The sequence below is a fragment of the Bombina bombina genome, chromosome 1, assembly GCF_027579735.1.
Source record: "Bombina bombina isolate aBomBom1 chromosome 1, aBomBom1.pri, whole genome shotgun sequence".
NCBI classification, from domain to species: domain Eukaryota; kingdom Metazoa; phylum Chordata; class Amphibia; order Anura; family Bombinatoridae; genus Bombina; species Bombina bombina.
In genome coordinates this window covers 327,880,733-327,905,474 of record NC_069499.1, presented here as the reverse complement: position 1 = coordinate 327,905,474, position 24,742 = coordinate 327,880,733, and the positions used below count along the sequence as shown (strand labels likewise).

The following is a 24,742-nucleotide window of genomic DNA, read 5'->3' as shown; positions in this document are numbered from 1 at the left end:
GACTAACTCTCCCCACGTGTCAGACCCTTCGCCTCCCGCTCAGGGGACGCACGCTAATATGGCGCCAATTACATCAGGGACGCCCATAGCGATTACCTTGCAGGACATGGCTGCAATCATGAATAAAACCCTGTCAGAGGTATTATCTAGATTGCCTGAATTAAGAGGCAAGCGCGATAGCTCTGGGGTTAGGAGAGATACAGAGCGCGCAAATGCTGTTAGAGCCATGTCTGATACTGCGTCACAGTATGCAGAACATGAGGACGGAGAGCTTCAGTCTGTGGGTGACATCTCTGACTCGGGGAAACCTGATTCAGAGATTTCTAATTTTAAATTTAAGCTTGAGAACCTCCGTGTATTGCTTGGGGAGGTATTAGCTGCTCTGAATGACTGTAACACAGTTGCAATTCCAGAGAAATTGTGCAGGCTGGATAGATACTATGCGGTGCCGGTGTGTACTGACGTTTTTCCTATACCTAAAAGGCTTACAGAAATTATTAGCAAGGAGTGGGATAGACCCGGTGTGCCCTTTTCCCCACCTCCTATATTTAGAAAAATGTTTCCAATAGACGCCACTACACGGGACTTATGGCAGACGGTCCCTAAGGTGGAGGGAGCAGTTTCTACTTTAGCAAAGCGTACCACTATCCCGGTTGAGGACAGTTGTGCTTTTTCAGATCCAATGGATAAAAAATTGGAGGGTTACCTTAAGAAAATGTTTATTCAACAAGGTTTTATTTTACAGCCCCTTGCATGCATTGCGCCTGTCACTGCTGCGGCGGCATTCTGGTTTGAGGCCCTGGAAGAGGCCATCCAGACAGCTCCATTGAATGAAATTATTGACAAGCTTAGAACGCTTAAGCTAGCTAACTCATTTGTTTCTGATGCCATTGTTCATTTGACTAAACTAACGGCTAAGAATTCTGGATTCGCCATCCAGGCGCGTAGGGCGCTATGGCTTAAATCCTGGTCAGCTGACATGACTTCAAAGTCTAAATTACTCAACATTCCTTTCAAGGGGCAGACCTTATTCGGGCCTGGCTTGAAGGAAATTATTGCTGACATTACTGGAGGCAAGGGTCATACCCTTCCTCAGGACAGGGCCAAATCAAAGGCCAAACAGTCTAATTTTCGTGCCTTTCGAAATTTCAAGGCAGGAGCAGCATCAACTTCCTCCGCTTCAAAACAAGAGGGAACTGTTGCTCATTCCAGACAGGCCTGGAAACCTAACCAGTCCTGGAACAAGGGCAAGCAGGCCAGGAAGCCTGCTGCTGCCCCCAAGACAGCATGAAGGAACGGCCCCCTATCCGGAAACGGATCTAGTGGGGGGCAGACTTTCTCTCTTCGCCCAGGCGTAAGCAAGAGATGTTCAGGATCCCTGGGCGTTGGAGATCATATCTCAGGGATATCTTCTGGACTTCAAAGCTTCTCCTCCACAAGGGAGATTTCATCTTTCAAGGTTATCAGCAAACCAGATAAAGAAAGAGGCATTCCTAAGCTGTGTGCAAGACCTCCTAGTAATGGGAGTGATCCATCCAGTTCCGCGGACGGAACAAGGACAGGGATTTTATTCAAATCTGTTTGTGGTTCCCAAGAAAGAGGGAACCTTCAGACCAATCTTGGATCTAAAGATCTTAAACAAATTCCTCAGAGTTCCATCATTCAAAATGGAAACTATTCGGACCATCCTACCCATGATCCAAGAGGGTCAGTACATGACCACAGTGGACTTAAAGGATGCCTACCTTCACATACCGATTCACATAGATCATCATCGGTTCCTAAGGTTTGCCTTTCTAGACAGGCATTACCAATTTGTAGCTCTTCCTTTCGGGTTGGCCACTGCCCCGAGAATTTTTACAAAGGTTCTGGGCTCACTTCTGGCGGTCCTAAGACTGCGAGGCATAGCGGTGGCTCCGTATCTAGACGACATCCTGATACAGGCGTCAAGCTTTCAAATTGCCAAGTCTCATACAGAGATAGTTCTGGCATTTCTGAAGTCGCATGGGTGGAAAGTGAACGTGGAAAAGAGTTCTCTATCACCACTCACAAGAGTCTCCTTCCTAGGGACTCTTATAGATTCTGTAGAGATGAAAATTTACCTGACGCAGTCCAGGTTATCAAAACTTCTAAATGCTTGCCATGTCCTTCATTCCATTCCACGCCCGTCAGTGGCTCAGTGCATGGAAGTAATCGGCTTAATGGTAGCGGCAATGAACATAGTGCCATTTGCGCGCCTGCATCTCAGACCGCTGCAATTATGCGTGCTAAGTCAGTGGAATGGGGATTACTCAGATTTGTCCCCTCTACTAAATCTGGATCAAGAGACCAGAGATTCTCTTCTCTGGTGGCTTTCTCGGGTCCATCTGTCCAAGGGTATGACCTTTCGCAGGCCAGATTGGATGATTGTAACAACAGATGCCAGCCTTCTAGGTTGGGGCGCAGTCTGGAACTCCCTGAAGGCTCAGGGATCGTGGACTCAGGAGGAGAAACTCCTCCCAATAAATATTCTGGAGTTAAGAGCAATATTCAAGGATCTTCTAGCTTGGCCTCAGTTAGCAACACTGAGGTTCATCAGATTTCAGTTGGACAACATCACGACTGTGGCTTACATCAACCATCAAGGGGGAACCAGGAGTTCCCTAGCGATGTTAGAAGTCTCAAAGATAATTCGCTGGGCAGAGTCTCACTCTTGCCACCTGTCAGCAATCCACATCCCAGGCGTAGAGAACTGGGAGGCGGATTTTCTAGGTCGTCAGACTTTTCATCCGGGGGAGTGGGAACTCCATCTGGAGGTGTTTGCTCAACTGGTCCATCGTTGGGGCAAACCAGAACTGGATCTCATGGCGTCTCATGGCGTCTCGCCAGAACGCCAAGCTTCCTTGTTACGGATCCAGGTTCCTCTGCTCAAACAAGAGAGAGCATCAGTGATTCTGATAGCGCCTGCGTGGCCACGCAGGACCTGGTATGCAGACCTAGTGGACATGTCATCTCTTCCACCATTGACTCTGCCTCTGAGGTAGGACCTTCTAATACAAGGTCCTTTCAATCATCCAAATCTAATTTCTATGAGACTGACTGCATGGAGATTGAACGCTTGATTCTATCAAGGCGTGGCTTCTCCGAGTCAGTCATTGATACCTTAATACAGGCTCGGAAGCCTGTCACCAGGAAAATCTACCATAAGATATGGCGTAAATATCTTTATTGGTGTGAATCCAAGAGTTACTCATGGAGTAAGGTTAGGATTCCTAGGATATTGTCCTTTCTCCAAGAAGGTTTGGACAAAGGCTTATCAGCTAGTTCTTTAAAAGGACAGATCTCTGCTCTGTCTATTCTTTTGCACAAGCGTCTGGCAGAAGTTCCAGACGTCCAGGCATTTTGTCAGGCTTTGGTTAGGATTAAGCCTGTGTTTAAAACTGTTGCTCCCCCGTGGAGCTTAAACTTGGTTCTTACAGTTCTTCAGGGAGTTCCGTTTGAACCCCTTCATTCCATTGATATTAAACTTTTATCTTGGAAAGTTCTGTTTTTGATGGCTATTTCTTCGGCTCGAAGAGTCTCTGAGTTATCTGCCTTACATTGTGATTCTCCTTATCTGATTTTTCATTCAGACAAGGTAGTTCTGCGTACCAAACCTGGGTTTTTACCTAAGGTGGTTTCTAACAGGAATATCAATCAAGAGATTGTTGTTCCATCATTGTGTCCTAATCCTTCTTCAAAGAAGGAACGTCTTTTGCATAATCTGGACGTAGTCCGTGCCTTGAAGTTTTACTTACAGGCTACTAAAGGTTTTCATCAAACATCTGCCCTGTTTGTCGTTTAATCTGGACAGAGGAGAGGTCAAAAAGCTTCGGCAACCTCTCTCTCCTTTTGGCTTCGGAGCATAATACGCTTAGCCTATGAGACTGCTGGACAGCAGCCCCCTGAAAGGATTACAGCTCATTCTACTAGAGCTGTGGCTTCCACCTGGGCCTTTAAAAATGAGGCCTCTGTTGAACAGATTTGCAAGGCTGCGACTTGGTCTTCGCTTCACACCTTTTCAAAATTTTACAAATTTGACACTTTTGCTTCTTCGGAGGCTGTTTTTGGGAGAAAGGTTCTACAGGCAGTGGTTCCTTCCGTTTAAGTTCCTGCCTTGTCCCTCCCATCATCCGTGTACTTTAGCTTTGGTATTGGTATCCCACAAGTAATGGATGATCCGTGGACTGGATACACTTAACAAGAGAAAACATAATTTATGCTTACCTGATAAATTTATTTCTCTTGTAGTGTATCCAGTCCACGGCCCGCCCTGTCCTTTTAAGGCAGGTCTAAATGTTAATTAAACTACAGTCACCACTGCACCCTATGGTTTCTCCTTTCTCGTCTTGTTTCGGTCGAATGACTGGATATGGCAGTGAGGGGAGGAGCTATATAGCAGCTCTGCTGTGGGTGATCCTCTTGCAACTTCCTGTTGGGAAGGAGAATATCCCACAAGTAATGGATGATCCGTGGACTGGATACACTACAAGAGAAATAAATTTATCAGGTAAGCATAAATTATGTTATAGTTCCCGGGGAGTGTAAGGTCTTTGTGGTTTAAGTATTAGTTCATGGGAAAAATATGTCCTGCATCATATAAGTTTGTGAGATGTGGGTCTAACATGCTTAAAGGTTTAATAATAGGTAGTAGTGTAACTGTCTAGGCCTAGACAATTACAGACAGGATTCTGGAGTGGTAATCGGCTCATCCAAGAGGTCTGTCTGCTCTGGAGTCAAGTTTTGTAGGTCTGCGCGAGAAATATAATCTGAAATTCTGGGTCAGGCGAATGAGGGACATTTATGTAAATATTCAAAGTATTTTTGATGGCGATAGTTTTAATATAATTATTATATCTTCATTATATCTTCAATATAAACACAAGATACATCTTACGACTAGAAAAATTGCAAAAAATTATTTTGATATCATAAACCCCTCATTATAGCAATCCTTTTTCTAAACAAAAGAGAAAAAGCTTTGAAATATATGTAGAATATTAACACAGGACAAAAAAAAAAAACAATTTAAGAAAACAATAATCTATGCCAACTTTGGACCTCGAAAGTGTAATAGCTAGGTTGTGTATTACAAACATAATAGTTTATCGAATATCTAATCTCCCGCAAATACAAATTATGATATAACCCCACAATTATAATGTCATTTGTCTAAGAGAAATTTTAGGGAAGTCTGGACAAAAGATGTAAAGAATATCCCACGCAAACTTTGAATGTATGCAAAATTAAAGGGATACTAAACCCAAATTCTCTTCAAATAAAGATAGCAAGAGAATGAAGAAAAAAATAATAATGGGAGTAAATTAGAAAGTTGCTTTAAAATTACATCCTCTGTCTGAATCTTTAAAGAAAAAAAAAATAGGTTTAGTATCCCTTTAAGAGTTAATCAAATGACATAAAATGTCTGCTGATTGTGATTACATCATGAAATTACTTGTTATACACACATAAGCCCTGTGAAGCCTAGATACAACTCTTCCTGAACAATACGTTTGGTCTTATAATATCTTGTCATTGGCTCTCTGTAGTGCACTGCTGCTTCAGCAAGTATACCACGAGAAAGTTACCATTTTTTTAATAATGCATGTAACAAACAACTACTATCTGAACCATGAAAGTTTAATTATGATGGTATAGCATATTTCAAAGTTCACTGAGTTGATTTCAAATTTACCATGTTTAGGTGGAATCTCTTGTAAAATCTACTTTGGATCTCTATGGCCGGATTGATTTTCTGGTAAACAATGGAGGAGGCCAGTTCCCTAGTCCAAGTGAAGCAATTACTTCCAAAGGATGGAACGCAGTGGTAGATACCAACCTTACAGGAACATTTTACTGTTGCAAAGCAGGTCTGTTAAAATTACTAGTATATGTCAATATGTGAAACTGCAGAAATTAAATACACTGAAAGTTATTGTCTAGGTTCCATTTTAATAGATCTCAGATATATTAAAGAGACATTGTACTGTAATTTGTTTTTCTCCTCTCTGCGACATGAAACAACATTTTTCTTTTATTATTCAATTAGCGCATACAATTTTAAACAACTTTTCACTTCTTTTATCAAATTTGCTTTATTTTCTTTGTATCCTTTGTTGAAGAAGCAGCCATGCACTACTGGGAGCTAGCTGAGCACAGTGGGTTAGTCAATGATGAGTCATATACCACCAATCAGCAGCTAGCTCCCAATAATGCATTGTTGCGCCTAAGCCTACTTAGATATGCTTTTCAACAAATGATACTAAGAGAATTAAGTAAATTAGATAATAGAAATAAATCGGATAGTTGTTTTACCCTTTAACTGCGCATTGCAACACTGGTCGTCATCCACACAATTATTTCAGTGCACATGTTGACCACGTGTCATCATCCAGGGGTTCTGCTTTCAGGGCTAATCGCAGCCCTCTGGGCGCTTACGTTGAACTACGTGGTGGCCAAGTGTGGGGATGTCGTAAAGCATAGCTGTAGCTGCACAGGACTTAAGGGAGCTGGGTGTTTAAACCCCTCTATCTCAGCTCCTTTAAGTCTTAGAGATCCACTGTTTGAAAGGTAACTGCTCTTTTAAATGCTGTGTGTATTGGGGGTGTAAAGTTGAAGTAAAATCAATAAAATTGAAATAAACACACAATATATCCTATTTTAAATCACAGAAGTCCCTCTATAAAATAAAGTCCCTGTATGTTTTAATAGCCAGGTGATCACTATAGTTAGTAGTGATTACCTGGTGTGGATAAATGTGCATTTGAGAAGAGGCTCATTGGAGCCCCTCCTGCAAACAAGTTATTTAAAGATACCTAAAAGCTCTAATTTATATAAAAATAACTCCTTCTTTTCACTATAAAGGTTAGAAAAAACGCACACACTCCCCCCCCCCCCACCTTGTTTACTACATTTTTTTTAATGAGGCCCATCAAAAAGGGCCCCTTGTTTAAAAGCCCAGAAACCCATCTTAAAAATAAAGCCCCTATATGTTTTTGATTGCCAGGTGATCACCTGCCATGAATAAATGTCCATTTATTTGCAGAGAGGGAGCCACTATATGCAAATCAAAGTTACATAAAATATAGCAAAATTACCTTATTTATATGAAGATAACACCTTCCTTTTGGCTATAGAGTTTAGAAAATGACACATTATATGATATATTCATAAAATAACATTATAGTTTGAATCAGTTTGGCCTGCTGACCCCCCCCCCCCCCAAAAAAAAATAACGTGTGGGTTTTTCACTGAAAAATGGCCTACAGTGGGGATTAAATGTGACCTGCATGTAAAACTCCAAAACCGCTAAGCACATGGGTAGAAATGGCACAGCAGTTAAGGGCATGAGCGTCCACAGGGAGTGGGGCACGGGAGGGCATTTGCCCACTCTTGGTTTTCCTCTCCACTTGGAGAACAAACTGCAAACTGTTTTTTTTTTTCTTTCATGTAATTAGCAAGAGTCCATGAGCTAGTGACGTATGGGATATACATTCCTACCAGGAGGGGCAAAGTTTCCCAAACCTTAAAATGCCTATAAATACACCCCTCACCACACCCACAATTCAGTTTTACAAACTTTGCCTCCCGTGGAGGTGGTGAAGTAAGTTTGCGCTAGATTTCTAAGTTGATATGCGCTTTGCAGCAGGTTGAAGCCCGGTTTTCCTCTCAGTGCAGTGAATGTCAGAGGGATGTGAAGAGAGTATTGCCTATTTGAATTCAATGGTCTTCCTCTAGGGGATCTTTTTCATAGGTTCTCTGTTATCGGTCGTAGAGATTTCTTCTCCTACCTCCCTTTTCAGATCGACGATATACTCTTATATACCATTACCTCTACTGATTCTCGTTTCAGTACTGGTTTGGCTATCTACTATATGTAGATGAGTGTCCTGGCTCCTGGGGTAAGTAAATCTTATTTTTTTGTGACACTCTAAGCTATGGTTGGGCACTTTATATGTAAAGTTCTAAATATATGTCTATAAACTTATATTTGCCTTGATTCAGGATAATCAGTATTCCTTTAAAATTCAGACTGTCAGTTTCATTATTTGGGATAATGCATTTCAAATTATTTTTTCTTTACCTTGAAAATTTTCAATTGACCATTTTTTTCCTGCGTGCTGTTAGGCTCGCGGGGGCAGAAAATGTTTCTTTTTATCGCGTCATTTTTGGCGCAAACTTTTTTGGCGCAAATATTTGTCATTTCCGGCGCCGTAGTTGACGCCGGAAGTTGTATTCTGTTAACGTCATTTTTTGACGCATGCGTATTCAGATATTTTTGTGCGCCAAAAAATGTGGGCGTCTGTTTCGGCGTCAGAGGATGTGGCGTCATTTTGGCACCAAGTATATGGGCGTTGTATTTGGCGCCAATAATGTGGGCGTCGTATTTGGCGCCAAAAAATGTGGGTATCTTTTTTGTTCCACTTTTTTTTCTCACATTATTTAAACCTCACTTTTTTTTATTGCTTCTGGTTTCTAGAAGCTTATTATTTTGCATTCTTTCCCATTCCTGAAACTGTCATTTAAGGAATTTGATAATTTTGCTTTAAATTTTGTTTTTTTCTATTACATATTGCAAGAGTTCAGCCCTACCAAAGCTAAGTTCATTTATTTTCAATATTATGAATGTTTATCTTTAGCTATGGTTTGTTATAAGTTTCATGTCAAACTTTTATATGCAGAATCCATTAGTATTTATGCTTTATATATTGCTATTCTTTTTACATCTTATGTACAAGAAATACTTAGATTTATAAGAATTTTTTTCTGATTTTATTTTTAAGGCTTTGTCTGACTTCGTGCCTTCTAATAAAATTTTTAGGTCTTTTTCAAACTTCTTTTTTAATTATTGAAGTTTCAAATGACCAACAACATACTAATTTATCCTTCTCTGATGATGTTTTTTTCTCATTCAGAATTTTCTTCATCAGATATTGACACTAACAAATCTACTTTTTTATTTTTTTATTATTAAAGTACATTTGTTCTTTGTTGAAAAGGTGTTGATTATTTTGGATATTAAGGTAACTAGTTCTTTTTCAAGACTAGCTAACACTATTTCTGCTTATTTATTCTTCTGTGTTTTCAGAGGTTTTTTTTCCAGTTCCTCATACTAGGGAATGGAATAGGTTGAGAATGTTCTTTTATTCCTTCTTCAAGGGTTTTAAACTATATTCTTTGCCGGCAGTTAAATTCGATTTTGAGAGTTCTCCAATTTATTGGGGCTATCTCTACTCCTACTAATTATGCTATTGTTTCTATAGCAAAATAGTATTTATTCTCCTTTAGATAGTTGTATCTTATTTATGGAGAATTATCTAGTTTCAGGTACTTTTCTTGGACCTGTGATTTATTTGGATGATGTTGCAATTGCTTCATTTTTTCTGTTTACTTTAAGATCAAGTATCAGATTATGATTTATTTAGCATTGTTAAAGGGACAAAATTTACTAGACTAGGTGCTGTTGCATTTGTCTTGTTGTTTTGCATTTTTTGATTATGCAAGTCCAGTGTATTGACTGGTCCTTTAACTGGACTATCATGCTAATAATTTCATTTGTGTCTTCATTTTATTGAATATTTTCGCAAATGAGGTTTAATCTATGTCTTTAGCTGTTTTAGCTAGAAGAATTTTGTGATTTCTAAAAATCCATATTTCTTTTGTTCTAAGATAATCAATTATTTGTCTTATAATTGGATTCAATTCTTAACTGTTACTCTGGGCTTCAAGATTGAGTTCTAAGACTAAAACTTTAAGCTTATATTAGTTTGGTTGTTTCTTATTAAGGAACGAATTCCTGAATTCTTTCCCAAGTAACATGTTTTAATTGGAAATTTTTCAGTTCAATATCAGCTCCCGAAAATTGCGATGTACGTGCTGTATTCCAGCTCGGCTGGTAAGGGGCAGGTTAAGATTTTTTTTTTTTAATTTATTTGGTTCTATTCGGTCCAAATTTTTTTGATTTTGGGTACAGAATAAGTTCAGAATAAACCGTCTGTGAGAAGTCTTTTTTCTCTATTTTATTCCAGCTATTCCAGTAAGGCTAACACATTCTTTAAGTGTGTTTCGGTCCTATATATTTTGGGTACTGTTGAAGCATGGCTGATCACTCATGGGGTTCAAGCGCTGCTCAGACCAGGAATCTTCTGGGGTATTTCTTCCAGTTTCATTTTTAGGAACTGGGTTTTGGAATTTTATTCAAACTATTCTGCCTCTTGTTGGTCAGTGATAGCATTATTTGTTTTCATTAGATACAATAAATGCATATTTTCATTTTTTTGTTTTCATTCAGATTATTTTCTGAGGATGCGGAATTTCATATGATTCACTTTGTTCTTCCAGGACATAGTTAGAGGATCTTTTTTTCAAAAGCTCTTGATTCCTCACACAAGGGTCACCTTTTTTAGGTTTCCAGATAGTTTGTGTCACTGTCTTTGTCTCTATCAGACAAGGGACAATTTTATTGGGTTCCGTCTGTCGGTACCTTTAGTCTCTATTATTTCCTTCAGTTGCTATATATGCATAGAAGTTTTAGGTCTTATGGCCACAGCATTGGATTCAATTCCCTCTGCTCATTTTCAATAGAACCTTTTCAGTTTTTTTTTTTTTTATGCTGAATTATGGTGCAGGGATTCTAGGATTTCACATTTTAAATCTTCGAATCCTAATATTTATCTATCTTGATTTGGTGGTTAAGATCACCATCATTTAGTTCTACAGGTCTCTTCGTTTCTTTCAACCTGGACCATGATCTCTACAGATGTGAGTCTTTTTGGTTGGGAGGCTGTCTGAGGATCTCTGTCAGCACAAGGGGTTTGAAAATCTCAGGAGGCGAGATTACCATTTGATATTTTAGAACTCCGTGCATTCACAGAGTTTTTCAGTTAGTTTCTTTTTGAAGAAGAGACGTTTATTGTTTTTCAGACAATATCACAACTATGGTGTATGTCAATCATCAGGGTGGGACTATCAGTCCTTAGGCTGTGACAGAAGTGTCTCGGATATTAACTTGGGCTAAATCCAGCTCCTGTCTAAATTCTGTGTTTTTTTTCCCCCAGGTATAGATATTTGGGAAGCGGATTATCTATGTTAATCAAGCTTTACATCCGGGAGAATGGTCTCTCATACCCAGATATGTTTTTCAATTTTTTCAGATGTGAGCATTTCTAAAAATAGATCTGTTGGCATCTCATCTGAATAAAGAACTTCCCAGGGGCCTATTCAGGTCCGGGGATCCTCAGGCGGAAGTAGTGTATGCATTGACATTTCTTTGGAATTATCTTTTTGCCTATTCTTTCCGCCTCTAGTTCTTCTTCCAAAGTGATTTCCAAAATTCTTATGGAGTATTTGTTTGTTCTGCTGGTGGCACCAGCATGGCCTCTCAGGTTTTGGTATGCGGATCTCATTCGGATGGCCAGTTGCCAACCTTGGACACTTCCGTTTTAAACCAGACCTTCTTTCTCAAGGCCCATTTTTTCCATCAGGATATCAAATCATTAAATTTGAAGGGATGGCGATTGAACGCTTGTTTTTTAGTCATAGAGGTTTCTCTGACTCATTGATTAATACTTCAGGCTCGTAAATCTGTCTCTAGAAAGATTTATTATCGAGTCTGGAAGACCTACTTTTCTTGGCATTCTTTTAAAATTCATAGAATTTTATAATTTTTTCAGGTTGGTTTGGATAAGATTTTGTCTTCAGTTCTTTTATAGGACAAATCTCTACTCTTTCTGTTCTTTTTTCACAGAAAGATTGCTAAATCATCCTGATATTCATTGTTTTGTACAGGCTTTGGTCCGTATCAAGCCTGTCATTAATTCAATCTCTCCTCTTTGGAGTCTCAATTTGGTGCAGAGGGCTTTACAGGCTCCTCCGTTTGAAACTATGCATTCTCTGAACATTAAATTACTTTCTTGGAAAAGTATTGTTCCTTTTGGTTATTTCTTCTGCTAGAAGAGTTTTTGAGTTATCTGCTCTTTTTTGTGAATATCATTTTCTGATTTTTAATCAGGATAAGGCAGTGTTACTTCCTGATATTCATCATTTTTTTCAGGTTTTGATTCGTATCAAACCTGTCATTAAGCCAATTTCTCCTCCTTGGAGTCTTAATTTGGTTCTGAAGGCTTTACAGGCTCTTCTATTTGAGCATATGCTTGCTCTGGACATTATTTACTTTCATGGAAAGTATTGTTCTATTTGGACATCTCTTCAGCTAGAACAGTTTTTGAATTATCTGTTCTTTCTTGTGAATCTCTTTTTTCTGATTTTTTCATCAGGATAAGGTGGTTTTTCCTCATTTTTCCTTTTGTCCTCATTTCAATTCTTACCTAAAGTTGTAAATTCTAACAACATTAGGGAGGACTTATTGTTTTTCCTAAGACTTCTTTGGTGAGATTCTTACTTTCCTTGGATATGGTAAGAGTTTTTGAAATTCTATGTTGAAGCTATTCAGATTTCAGATAGACTTCTAGTCTATTTGTTATCTTTTCTGGTTTCAGGAAGGTCAAAAGGCTTCTGCCATTTATTTTGGCATCTTGCTTAAACTTTTGATTCATAATGCTTATTTGGAGTCGGGTGGATTCCCGCCTCGGAGGTTTACGGCTCATTCTACTAGGTAAGTTTCTACTTCCTGGGCTTTTTAAGAATGAAGCTTCTGTTGATCATACTTGCAAAGCAATGACTTGGTCTTCTTTGCATACTTTTACTATGTTCTACCATTTTGATGTTTTCTCTTCTTTAGAAGCAGTTTTGGTAGAATGGTACTTCAGGCAGCTGTTTCAGTTTGATTCTTCTGCTTATAATTTCAGTTTTTTTCATTATAAAAATTGAAACTTTTTTGATTTGGGTAGTGGATTAATTTTTCAGCGGAATTGGCTGTCTTTATTTTATCCCTCCCTCTCTAGTGACTCTTGCGTGGAAGTTCCACATCTTGGGTATTTATTATCCCATACGTCACTAGCTCATGGACTCTTGCTAATTACATGAAAGAAAACATAATTTATGTAAGAACTTACCTGATAAATTAATTTCTTTCATATTAGCAAGAGTCCATGAGGCCCACCCTTTTTTGTGGTGGTTATGATTTTTTTGTATAAAGCACAATTATTCCAATTCCTTATTTTTTGATGCTTTCGCTCCTTTCTTATCACCCCACTTCTTGGCTATTCGTTAAAATGAATTGTGGGTGTGGTGAGGGGTGTATTTATAGGCATTTTAAGGTTTGGGAAACTTTGCCCCTCCTGGTAGGAATGTATATCCCATACGTCACTAGCTCATGGACTCTTGCTAATATGAAAGAAATGAATTTATCAGGTAAGTTCTTACATAAATTAAGTTTTTTTGTTTTGTTTTTTGTTTTCTTCTTCTTTCAATCACCCTGAATGTAGCTCTGTTTTAGAGGAAGAAGCATAGTATTCTGGGAGTTTCATAGCATTCTGGAATTTTAGTTCACTATTTCCCTCTCAGTATTGTGCCACTGGCCTCCAATTCCCAGCATGCATTGTACAGTGGTGGAAAGGGAGCTATTTGGAAGGCAGAAAGTCACAAACCCTCCTCTATGCTGTGTGTATGTGCCCCAGTCAGGGATTATATTCTGCACAATGTAGGGGTGTGCACTGTGTGTATGAGGCTATGGAGCCCTTGCACACAGTGGGGTTGACAGTTGTGGTGTATTGCCTGACACTTTTCACAGCTAGTGTTAACACTTTTTTGTACAGTCCTACTCACATACTGAAATAGTTTGTTTTAAGTTTTGCCAATAGCACAACTAGAGACATGTTTATTTTGCATATCTTAGGTAATGTTCTGTTAGCAGTTTTAGGGTAAGATTTGAAGAGGCCACTAATTAGTCAGTATTTCTAGTAGGCCAAACAATTATTACATTGTACAGTAGGTATAACAAGTCATTTGGAACCCATTTAAGACGAAACACATTTTATAGTACAGTGTCTCTTTAAAATTAATCTCTGGCACCCTGATTTAGGGCCTTAAGACCCATGGATGCCTACAAATCCCACTGCCAGCCACCACCAGCTGCACCAAAAAATAAGCTAGGTGTGGCAGGATCATTTCTCTGCTTCACAGATGTGGAATACAATTGTCAGTTAGAAGTTCGTTAAAATACAGATGTATTTTTTTTTTCTCATCAAAGTTTAGAGACCCCGAAATCCCTTATGAATCCGTAACATAACAGTACTATCGTATCTGTAATTACACCAGACCAAACAAAATTGTGGTTAAAGTCTCATCTGAAATAAACTATACTAAGATACAAGAGCAATGCAAAATATTAGTAATAAATATTAATCAACTAATACTTTCTTTGTTTATTTTGCACTTGTTGATGGTATATGATTTTAGCCGGGAAGTGGCCAAATCTGATATCCTCTGAGGTAGCAGAGAGGTTAAAGGGACATAAAACCCAAACATTTCTTTCATGGTTCAAAGTGTAAAATGTAAAAAAAACAAAACAACAAAACTTTCCAATTTACTTCTATTGTCAAATATACTGTACTTTTGGTATCCTTTGTTGAAAAGCGGTTAGAAAGGTATAGGAGTGTACACGTGACTGGAGCAATATACTGTATGGCAACAGTTTTTTATAACTGTTATACATTTGCATGAGCAGTAGGTGGCAGCAGTGTTTCTTGTCATGTACTGCTACAAAAATGTGCACCTATCTAGATATCTCTTTAACAAAGAATACCATGAGAATGAAGTAGATTTGATAATAGAAGTAAAGTGAAAACTTATTTAAAATTGTATGCTCTGTCTGAATCCTAAAAATAATTTGGGATTTCATGTTCCCTGTTTTATGGCCGCTGCTTCTCGATTTGCGGTAAACAGGCTTTCCTGCACCACTAGGTCTCTAAAGCAGCATCTGCTGATTGATAAAATGGAGCACATTGTATAAACAGTGAGTTTTGTCAAGAGGCAGAAATGTAGCAAATTATTTTGGTAGTTAAAGGCACTTTGCTTGTTGCTAAACAGAGATACTATGCATAACCTCCAAAAATGAAGCTAGGTGTGGCAGGATCTTTTCTCCAACATAGGTGTGTCCGGTCCACGGCGTCATCCTTACTTGTGGGATATTCTCTTCCCCAACAGGAAATGGCAAAGAGCCCAGCAAAGCTGGTCACATGATCCCTCCTAGGCTCCGCCTACCCCAGTCATTCTCTTTGCCGTTGTACAGGCAACATCTCCACGGAGATGGCTTAGAGTTTTTTAGTGTTTAACTGTAGTTTTTATTATTCAATCAAGAGTTTGTTATTTTAAAATAGTGCTGGTATGTACTATTTACTCTGAAACAGAAAAGAGATGAAGATTTCTGTTTGTATGAGGAAAATGATTTTAGCAACCGTTACTAAAATCCATGGCTGTTCCACACAGGACTGTTGAGAGGAATTAACTTCAGTTGGGGGAACAGTGAGCAGTCTTTTGCTGCTTGAGGTATGACACATTCTAACAAGACGATGTAATGCTGGAAGCTGTCATTTTCCCTATGGGATCCGGTAAGCCATTTTTATTCAGACAGTAAATAAGGGCTTCACAAGGGCTTATTAAGACTGTAGACATTTTCTGGGCTAAATCGATTCATATATTACACATATTTAGCCTTGAGGAATCATTTAATCTGGGTATTTTTGTTAAATAATATCGGCAGGCACTGTTTTAGACACCTTATTCTCTAGGGGCTTTCCCTAATCATAGGCAGAGCCTCATTTTCGCGCCGGTATTGCGCACTTGTTTTTGAGCAGCATGACATGCAGTCGCATGTGTGAGGAGCTCTGATACATAGAAAAGACTTTCTGAAGGCGTCATTTGGTATCGTATTCCCCTTTGGGCTTGGTTGGGTCTCAGCAAAGCAGATACCAGGGACTGTAAAGGGGTTAAAGTTAAAAACGGCTCCGGTTCCGTTATTTTAAGGGTTAAAGCTTCCAAATTTGGTGTGCAATACTTTTAAGGCTTTAAGACACTGTGGTGAAATTTTGGTGAATTTTGAACAATTCCTTCATACTTTTTCGCAATTGCAGTAATAAAGTGTGTTCAGTTTAAAATTTAAAGTGACAGTAACGGTTTTATTTTAAAATGTTTTTTGTACTTTGTTATCAAGTTTATGCCTGTTTAACATGTCTGAACTACCAGATAGACTGTGTTCTGAATGTGGGGAAGCCAAGGTTCCTTCTCATTTAAATAAATGTGATTTATGTGACACTGAAAATGATGCCCAAGATGATTCCTCAAGTGAGGGGAGTAAGCATGGTACTGCATCATTCCCTCCTTCGTCTACACGAGTCTTGCCCACTCAGGAGGCCCCTAGTACATCTAGCGCGCCAATACTCCTTACTATGCAACAATTAACGGCTGTAATGGATAATTCTATCAAAAACATTTTAGCCAAAATGCCCACTTATCAGCGTAAGCGCGACTGCTCTGTTTTAGATACTGAAGAGCATGAGGACGCTGATGATAATGGTTCTGAAATGCCCCTACACCAGTCTGCGGGGGCCAGGGAGGTTTTGTCTGAGGGAGAAATTTCAGATTCAGGGAAAATTTCTCAACAAGCTGAACCCGATGTGATTACATTTAAATTTAAGTTGGAACATCTCCGCGCTCTGCTTAAGGAGGTATTATCCACTCTGGATGATTGTGAGAATTTGATCATCCCAGAGAAACTATGTAAAATGGACAAGTTCCTAGAGGTCCCGGGGCTCCCAGAAGCTTTTCCTATACCCAAGCGGGTGGCGGACATTGTAAATAAAGAATGGGAAAGGCCCGGTATACCTTTCGTCCCTCCCCCCATATTTAAAAAATTGTTTCCTATGGTCGACCCTAGAAAGGACTTATGGCAGACTGTCCCCAAGGTCGAGGGAGCGGTTTCTACTTTAAACAAACGCACCACTATACCCATAGAAGATAGTTGTGCTTTCAAAGATCCTATGGATAAAAAATTAGAAGGTTTGCTTAAAAAGATGTTTGTTCAGCAAGGTTACCTTCTACAACCAATTTCATGCATTGTCCCTGTCACTACAGCCGCGTGTTTCTGGTTCGATGAGCTAGTAAAGGCGATCGATAGTGATTCTCCTCCTTATGAGGAGATTATGGACAGAATCCGTACTCTCAAATTGGCTAATTCTTTCACCCTAGACGCCACTTTGCAATTGGCTAGGTTAGCGGCGAAGAATTCTGGGTTTGCTATTGTGGCGCGTAGAGCGCTTTGGTTGAAATCTTGGTCAGCGGATGCGTCTTCCAAGAACAAACTCCTTAACATTCCTTTCAAGGGGAAAACGCTGTTTGGCCCTGACTTGAAAGAGATTATCTCTGATATCACTGGGGGTAAGGGCCACGCCCTTCCTCAGGATAGGTCTTTCAAGGCCAAAAATAAACCTAATTTTCGTCCCTTTCGTAGAAACGGACCAGCCCCAAGTGCTACGTCCTCTAAGCAAGAGGGTAATACTTCTCAAGCCAAGCCAGCCTGGAGACCAATGCAAGGCTGGAGCAAGGGAAAGCAGACCAAGAAACCTGCCACTGCTACCAAGACAGCATGAAATGTTGGCCCCCGATCCGGGACCGGATCTGGTGGGGGGCAGACTCTCTCTCTTCGCTCAGGCTTGGGCAAGAGATGTTCTGGATCCTTGGGCACTAGAAATAGTCTCCCAAGGTTATGTTCTGGAATTCAAGGGGCTTCCCCCAAGGGGGAGGTTCCACAGGTCTCAATTGTCTTCAGACCACATAAAGAGACAGGCATTCTTACATTGTGTAGAAGACCTGTTAAAAATGGGAGTGATTCATCCTGTTCCATTAGGAGAACAAGGGATGGGGTTCTACTCCAATCTGTTCATAGTTCCCAAAAAAGAGGGAACGTTCAGACCAATCTTAGATCTCAAGATCTTATACAAGTTTCTCAAGGTTCCATCGTTCAAAATGGAAACCATTCGAACAATTCTTCCTTCCATCCAGGAAGGTCAATTCATGACCACGGTGGATTTAAAGGATGCGTATCTACATATTCCTATCCACAAGGAACATCATCGGTTCCTAAGGTTCGCATTCCTGGACAAGCATTACCAGTTCGTGGCGCTTCCTTTCGGATTAGCCACTGCTCCAAGGATTTTCACAAAGGTACTAGGGTCCCTTCTAGCGGTGCTAAGACCAAGGGGCATTGCAGTAGTACCTTACTTGGACGACATTCTGATTCAAGCGTCGTCCCTTCCTCAAGCAAAGGCTCACACTGACATAGTCCTGGCCTTTCTCAGATCTCACGGATGGAAAGTGAACGTGGAAAAGAGTTCTCTATCTCCGTCGACGAGGGTTCCCTTCTTGGGAACAATAATAGACTCCTTAGAAATGAGGATTTTTCTGACAGAGGCCAGAAAAACAAAACTTCTAAACTCTTGTCAAACACTTCATTCCGTTCCTCTTCCTTCCATAGCGCAGTGCATGGAAGTAATAGGTTTGATGGTAGCGGCAATGGACATAGTTCCTTTTGCGCGCATTCATCTAAGACCATTACAACTGTGCATGCTCAGTCAGTGGAATGGGGACTATACAGACTTGTCTCCAAAGATACAAGTAAATCAGAGGACCAGAGACTCACTCCGTTGGTGGCTGTCCCTGGACAACCTGTCACAAGGGATGACCTTCCGCAGACCAGAGTGGGTCATTGTCACGACCGACGCCAGTCTGATGGGCTGGGGCGCGGTCTGGGGATCCCTGAAAGCTCAGGGTCTTTGGTCTCGGGAAGAATCTCTTCTACCGATAAATATTCTGGAACTGAGAGCGATATTCAATGCTCTCAAGGCTTGGCCTCAGCTAGCAAAGGCCAAGTTCATACGGTTTCAATCAGACAACATGACGACTGTTGCGTACATCAACCATCAGGGGGGAACAAGGAGTTCCCTGGCGATGGAAGAAGTGACCAAAATCATTCAATGGGCGGAGACTCACTCCTGCCACCTGTCTGCAATCCACATCCCAGGAGTGGAAAATTGGGAAGCGGATTTTCTGAGTCGTCAGACATTACATCCGGGGGAGTGGGAACTCCATCCGGAAATCTTTGCCCAAATTACTCAACTGTGGGGCATTTCAGACATGGATCTGATGGCCTCTCGGCAGAACTTCAAGGTTCCTTGCTACGGGTCCAGATCCAGGGATCCCAAGGCGACTCTAGTAGATGCACTAGTAGCACCTTGGACCTTCAAACTAGCTTATGTATTCCCGCCGTTTCCTCTCATCCCCAGGCTGGTAGCCAGGATCAATCAGGAGAGGGCGTCGGTGATCTTGATAGCTCCTGCGTGGCCACGCAGGACTTGGTATGCAGATCTGGTGAATATGTCATCGGCTCCACCATGGAAGCTACCTTTGAGACGAGACCTTCTTGTTCAAGGTCCGTTCGAACATCCAAATCTGGTCTCACTCCAGCTGACTGCTTGGAGATTGAACGCTTGATCTTATCAAAACGAGGGTTCTCAGATTCTGTTATTGATACTCTTGTTCAGGCCAGAAAGCCTGTAACTAGAAAAATTTACCACAAAATATGGAAAAAATATATCTGTTGGTGTGAATCTAAAGGATTCCCTTGGGACAAGGTAAAGATTCCTAAGATTCTATCCTTTCTTCAAGAAGGATTGGAGAAAGGATTATCTGCAAGTTCCTTGAAGGGACAGATTTCTGCCTTGTCGGTGTTACTTCACAAAAAACTGGCAGCTGTGCCAGATGTTCAAGCCTTTGTTCAGGCTCTGGTTAGAATCAAGCCTGTTTACAAACCTTTGACTCCTCCTTGGAGTCTCAACTTAGTTCTTTCAGTTCTTCAGGGGGTTCCGTTTGAACCCTTACATTCCGTTGATATTAAGTTATTATCTTGGAAAGTTTTGTTTTTGGTTGCAATTTCTTCTGCTAGAAGAGTTTCAGAATTATCTGCTCTGCAGTGTTCTCCTCCTTATCTGGTGTTCCATGCAGATAAGGTGGTTTTACGTACTAAACCTGGTTTTCTTCCAAAAGTTGTTTCTAACAAAAACATTAACCAGGAGATAGTCGTGCCTTCTTTGTGTCCGAAACCAGTTTCGAAGAAGGAACGTTTGTTGCACAATTTGGATGTTGTTCGCGCTCTAAAATTCTATTTAGATGCTACAAAGGATTTTAGACAAACATCTTCCTTGTTTGTTGTTTATTCTGGTAAAAGGAGAGGTCAAAAAGCAACTTCTACCTCTCTCTCTTTTTGGATTAAAAGCATCATCAGATTGGCTTACGAGACTGCCGGACGGCGGCCTCCTGAAAGAATCACAGCTCATTCCACTAGGGCTGTGGCTTCCACATGGGCCTTCAAGAACGAGGCTTCTGTTGATCAGATATGTAGGGCAGCGACTTGGTCTTCACTGCACACTTTTACCAAATTTTACAAGTTTGATACTTTTGCTTCTTCTGAGGCTATTTTTGGGAGAAAGGTTTTGCAAGCCGTGGTGCCTTCCATTTAGGTGACCTGATTTGCTCCCTCCCTTCATCCGTGTCCTAAAGCTTTGGTATTGGTTCCCACAAGTAAGGATGACGCCGTGGACCGGACACACCTATGTTGGAGAAAACAGAATTTATGTTTACCTGATAAATTACTTTCTCCAACGGTGTGTCCGGTCCACGGCCCGCCCTGGTTTTTTAATCAGGTCTGATAATTTATTTTCTTTAACTACAGTCACCACGGTATCATATGGTTTCTCCTATGCAAATATTCCTCCTTAACGTCGGTCGAATGACTGGGGTAGGCGGAGCCTAGGAGGGATCATGTGACCAGCTTTGCTGGGCTCTTTGCCATTTCTCCAACATAGGTGTGTCCGGTCCACGGCGTCATCCTTACTTGTGGGATATTCTCCTCCCCAACAGGAAATGGCAAAGAGCCCAGCAAAGCTGGTCACATGATCCCTCCTAGGCTCCGCCTACCCCAGTCATTCTCTTTGCCGTTGTACAGGCAACATCTCCACGGAGATGGCTTAGAGTTTTTTAGTGTTTAACTGTAGTTTTTCATTATTCAATCAAGAGTTTGTTATTTTCAAATAGTGCTGGTACGTACTATTTACTCAGAAACAGAAAAGAGATGAAGAATTCTGTTTGTATGAGGAAAATGATTTTAGCAACCGTAACTAAAATCCATGGCTGTTCCACACAGGACTGTTGAGAGCATTAACTTCAGTTGGGGGAACAGTTTGCAGTCCTTTGCTGCTTGAGGTATGACACATTCTAACAAGACGATGTAATGCTGGAAGCTGTCATTTTCCCTATGGGATCCGGTAAGCCATGTTTATTTCGATTGTAAATAAGGGCTTCACAAGGGCTTATTTAGACTGTAGACATATTTTGGGCTAAATCGATTGATATTAACACTTATTTAGCCTTGAGGAATCATTTATTCTGGGTATTTTGATATATTTATATCGGCAGGCACTGTTTTAGACACCTTATTCTTTAGGGGCTTTCCCAAAGCATAGGCAGAGTCTCATTTTCGCGCCGGTGTTGCGCACTTGTTTTTTGAGAGGCATGGCATGCAGTCGCATGTGAGAGGAGCTCTGATACTGATAAAAGACTTCTGAAGGCATCATTTGGTATCGTATTCCCCTTGGGTTTGGTTGGGTCTCAGCAAAGCAGATACCAGGGACTGTAAAGGGGTTAAAGCTTAAAACGGCTCCGGTTCCGTTATTTTAAGGGTTAAAGCTTCCAAAATTGGTGTGCAATATTTTCAAGGCTTTAAGACACTGTGGTGAAAGTTTGGTGAATTTTGAACAATTCCTTCATGTTTTTTCGCAATTGCAGTAATAAAGTGTGTTCAGTTTAAAATTTAAAGTGACAGTAACGGTTTTATTTCAAAACGTTTTTTGTACTTTCTTATCAAGTTTATGCCTGTTTAACATGTCTGAACTACCAGATAGACTGTGTTCTGAATGTGGGGAAGCCAGAATTCCTATTCATTTAAATAAATGTGATTTATGTGATAATGACAATGATGCCCAAGATGATTCCTCAAGTGAGGGGAGTAAGCATGGTACTGCATCATTCCCTCCTTCGTCTACACGAGTCTTGCCCACTCAGGAGGCCCCTAGTACATCTAGCGCGCCAATACTCCTTACTATGCAACAATTAACGGCTGTAATGGATAATTCTGTCAAAAACATTTTAGCCAAAATGAACCCTTGTCAGCGTAAGCGTGGATGCTCTGTTTTAGTTACTGAAGAGCATGACGACGCTGATATTAATATCTCTGAAGGGCCCCTAACCCAATCTGAGGGAGCCAGGGAGGTTTTGTCTGAGGGAGAAATTACTGATTTAGGGAACATTTCTCAGCAGGCTGAATCTGATGTGATTACTTTTAAATTTAAATTGGAACATCTCCGCATTTTGCTTAAGGAGGTATTATCCACTCTGGATGATTGTGAAAATTTGGTCATCCCAGAGAAACTATGTAAAATGGACAAGTTCCTAGAGGTGCCGGGGCTCCCAGAAGCTTTTCCTATACCCAAGCGGGTGGCGGACATTGTTAATAAAGAATGGGAAAGGCCCGGTATTCCTTTCGTCCCTCCCCCCATATTTAAAAAATTGTTTCCTATGGTCGACCCCAGAAAGGACTTATGGCAGTCAGTCCCCAAGGTCGAGGGAGCGGTTTCTACTTTAAACAAACGCACCACTATTCCCATAGAGGATAGTTGTGCTTTCAAAGATCCTATGGATAAAAAATTAGAAGGTTTGCTTAAAAAGATGTTTGTTCAGCAAGGTTACCTTCTACAACCCATTTCATGCATTGTCCCTGTCACTACAGCCGCATATTTCTGGTTTGATGAACTGATGAAGGTGCTCGATAGTGACTCTCCTCCTTATGAGGAGATTATGGACAGAGTCAATGCTCTCAAATTGGCTAATTCTTTCACTCTAGACGCCTCTTTGCAATTGGCTAAGTTAGCGGCTAAGAATTCTGGGTTTGCTATTGTGGCGCGCAGAGCGCTTTGGTTGAAATCTTGGTCGGCTGATGCGTCTTCCAAGAACAAGCTACTAAACATTCCTTTCAAGGGGAAAACGCTGTTTGGTCCTGACTTGAAAGAGATTATCTCTGATATCACTGGGGGTAAGGGCCATGCCCTTCCTCAGGATCGGCCTTTCAAGGCAAAAAATAGACCTAATTTTCGTCCCTTTCGTAAAAACGGACCAGCCCAAGGTGCTACGTCCTCTAAGCAAGAGGGTAATACTTCTCAGGCCAAGCCAGCTTGGAGACCAATGCAAGGCTGGAACAAGGGAAAGCAGGCAAAGAAACCTGCCACTGCTACCAAGACAGCATGAAATATCGGCCCCCGATCCGGGACCGGATCTGGTGGGGGGCAGACTCTCTCTCTTCGCTCAGGCTTGGGCAAGAGATGTTCTGGATCCTTGGGCGCTAGAAATAGTCTCCCAGGGTTATCTTCTGGAATTCAAGGGACTTCCCCCAAGGGGAAGGTTCCACAGGTCTCAGTTGTCTTCAGACCACATAAAAAGACAGGCGTTCTTACATTGTGTAGAAGACCTGTTAAAAATGGGAGTGATTCATCCTGTTCCATTGAGAGAACAAGGGATGGGGTTCTACTCCAATCTGTTCATAGTTCCCAAGAAAGAGGGAACGTTCAGACCAATCCTAGATCTCAAGATCTTAAACAAATTTCTCAAGGTCCCATCTTTCAAGATGGAAACCATTCGAACTATCCTTCCTTCCATCCAGGAAGGTCAATTCATGACCACGGTGGATTTAAAGGATGCGTATCTACATATTCCTATCCACAAGGAACATCATCGGTTCCTAAGGTTTGCATTCCTGGACAAACATTACCAGTTCGTGGCGCTTCCTTTCGGATTAGCCACTGCTCCAAGGATTTTCACAAAGGTACTAGGGTCCCTTCTAGCTGTGCTAAGACCAAGGGGCATTGCAGTTGTACCTTACCTGGACGACATTCTGATTCAAGCGTCGTCCCTCCCTCGAGCAAAGGCTCACACGGACATCGTCCTGGCCTTTCTCAGATCGCACGGCTGGAAAGTGAACGTGGAAAAGAGTTCTCTATCCCCGTCAACAAGGGTTCCCTTCTTGGGAACAATTATAGACTCCTCAGAAATGAGGATTTTTCTAACAGAGGCCAGAAAGACAAAGCTTCTGGACTCTTGTCGAATACTTCATTCCGTTCCTCTTCCTTCCGTAGCTCAGTGCATGGAAGTGATCGGGTTGATGGTAGCGACAATGGACATAGTTCCTTTTGCGCGCATTCATCTAAGACCATTGCAACTGTGCATGCTCAGTCAGTGGAATGGGGACTATACAGACTTGTCTCCAAAGATACAAGTAAATCAGAGGACCAGAGACTCACTCCGTTGGTGGCTGTCCCTGGACAACCTGTCACGAGGGATGACATTCCACAGACCAGAGTGGGTCATTGTCACGACCGACGCCAGTCTGATGGGCTGGGGCGCGGTCTGGGGATCCCTGAAAGCTCAGGGTCTTTGGTCTCGGGAAGAATCTCTTCTACCGATAAATATTCTGGAACTGAGAGCGATATTCAATGCTCTCAAGGCTTGGCCTCAGCTAGCGAGGACCAAGTTCATACGGTTTCAATCAGACAACATGACGACTGTTGCGTACATCAACCATCAGGGGGGAACAAGGAGTTCCCTAGCGATGGAAGAAGTGACCAAGATTATTCTATGGGCGGAGTCTCACTCCTGCCACCTGTCT

The 24,742-nt window shown here is 41.1% G+C and overlaps 1 protein-coding gene across 1 annotated transcript in view; it reads left to right on the top strand.

Moving 5' to 3' along the window:
* The window catches only part of PECR (peroxisomal trans-2-enoyl-CoA reductase), a 124,120-nt gene that overhangs the window by 15,894 nt on the left and 83,484 nt on the right, over positions 1-24,742 (top strand). Inside the window, exon 3 of the mRNA XM_053698103.1 lies at positions 5,723-5,888. Coding sequence (XP_053554078.1) covers positions 5,723-5,888 — 166 coding nt within the window. The remainder of the gene's footprint in view (positions 1-5,722; positions 5,889-24,742) is intronic.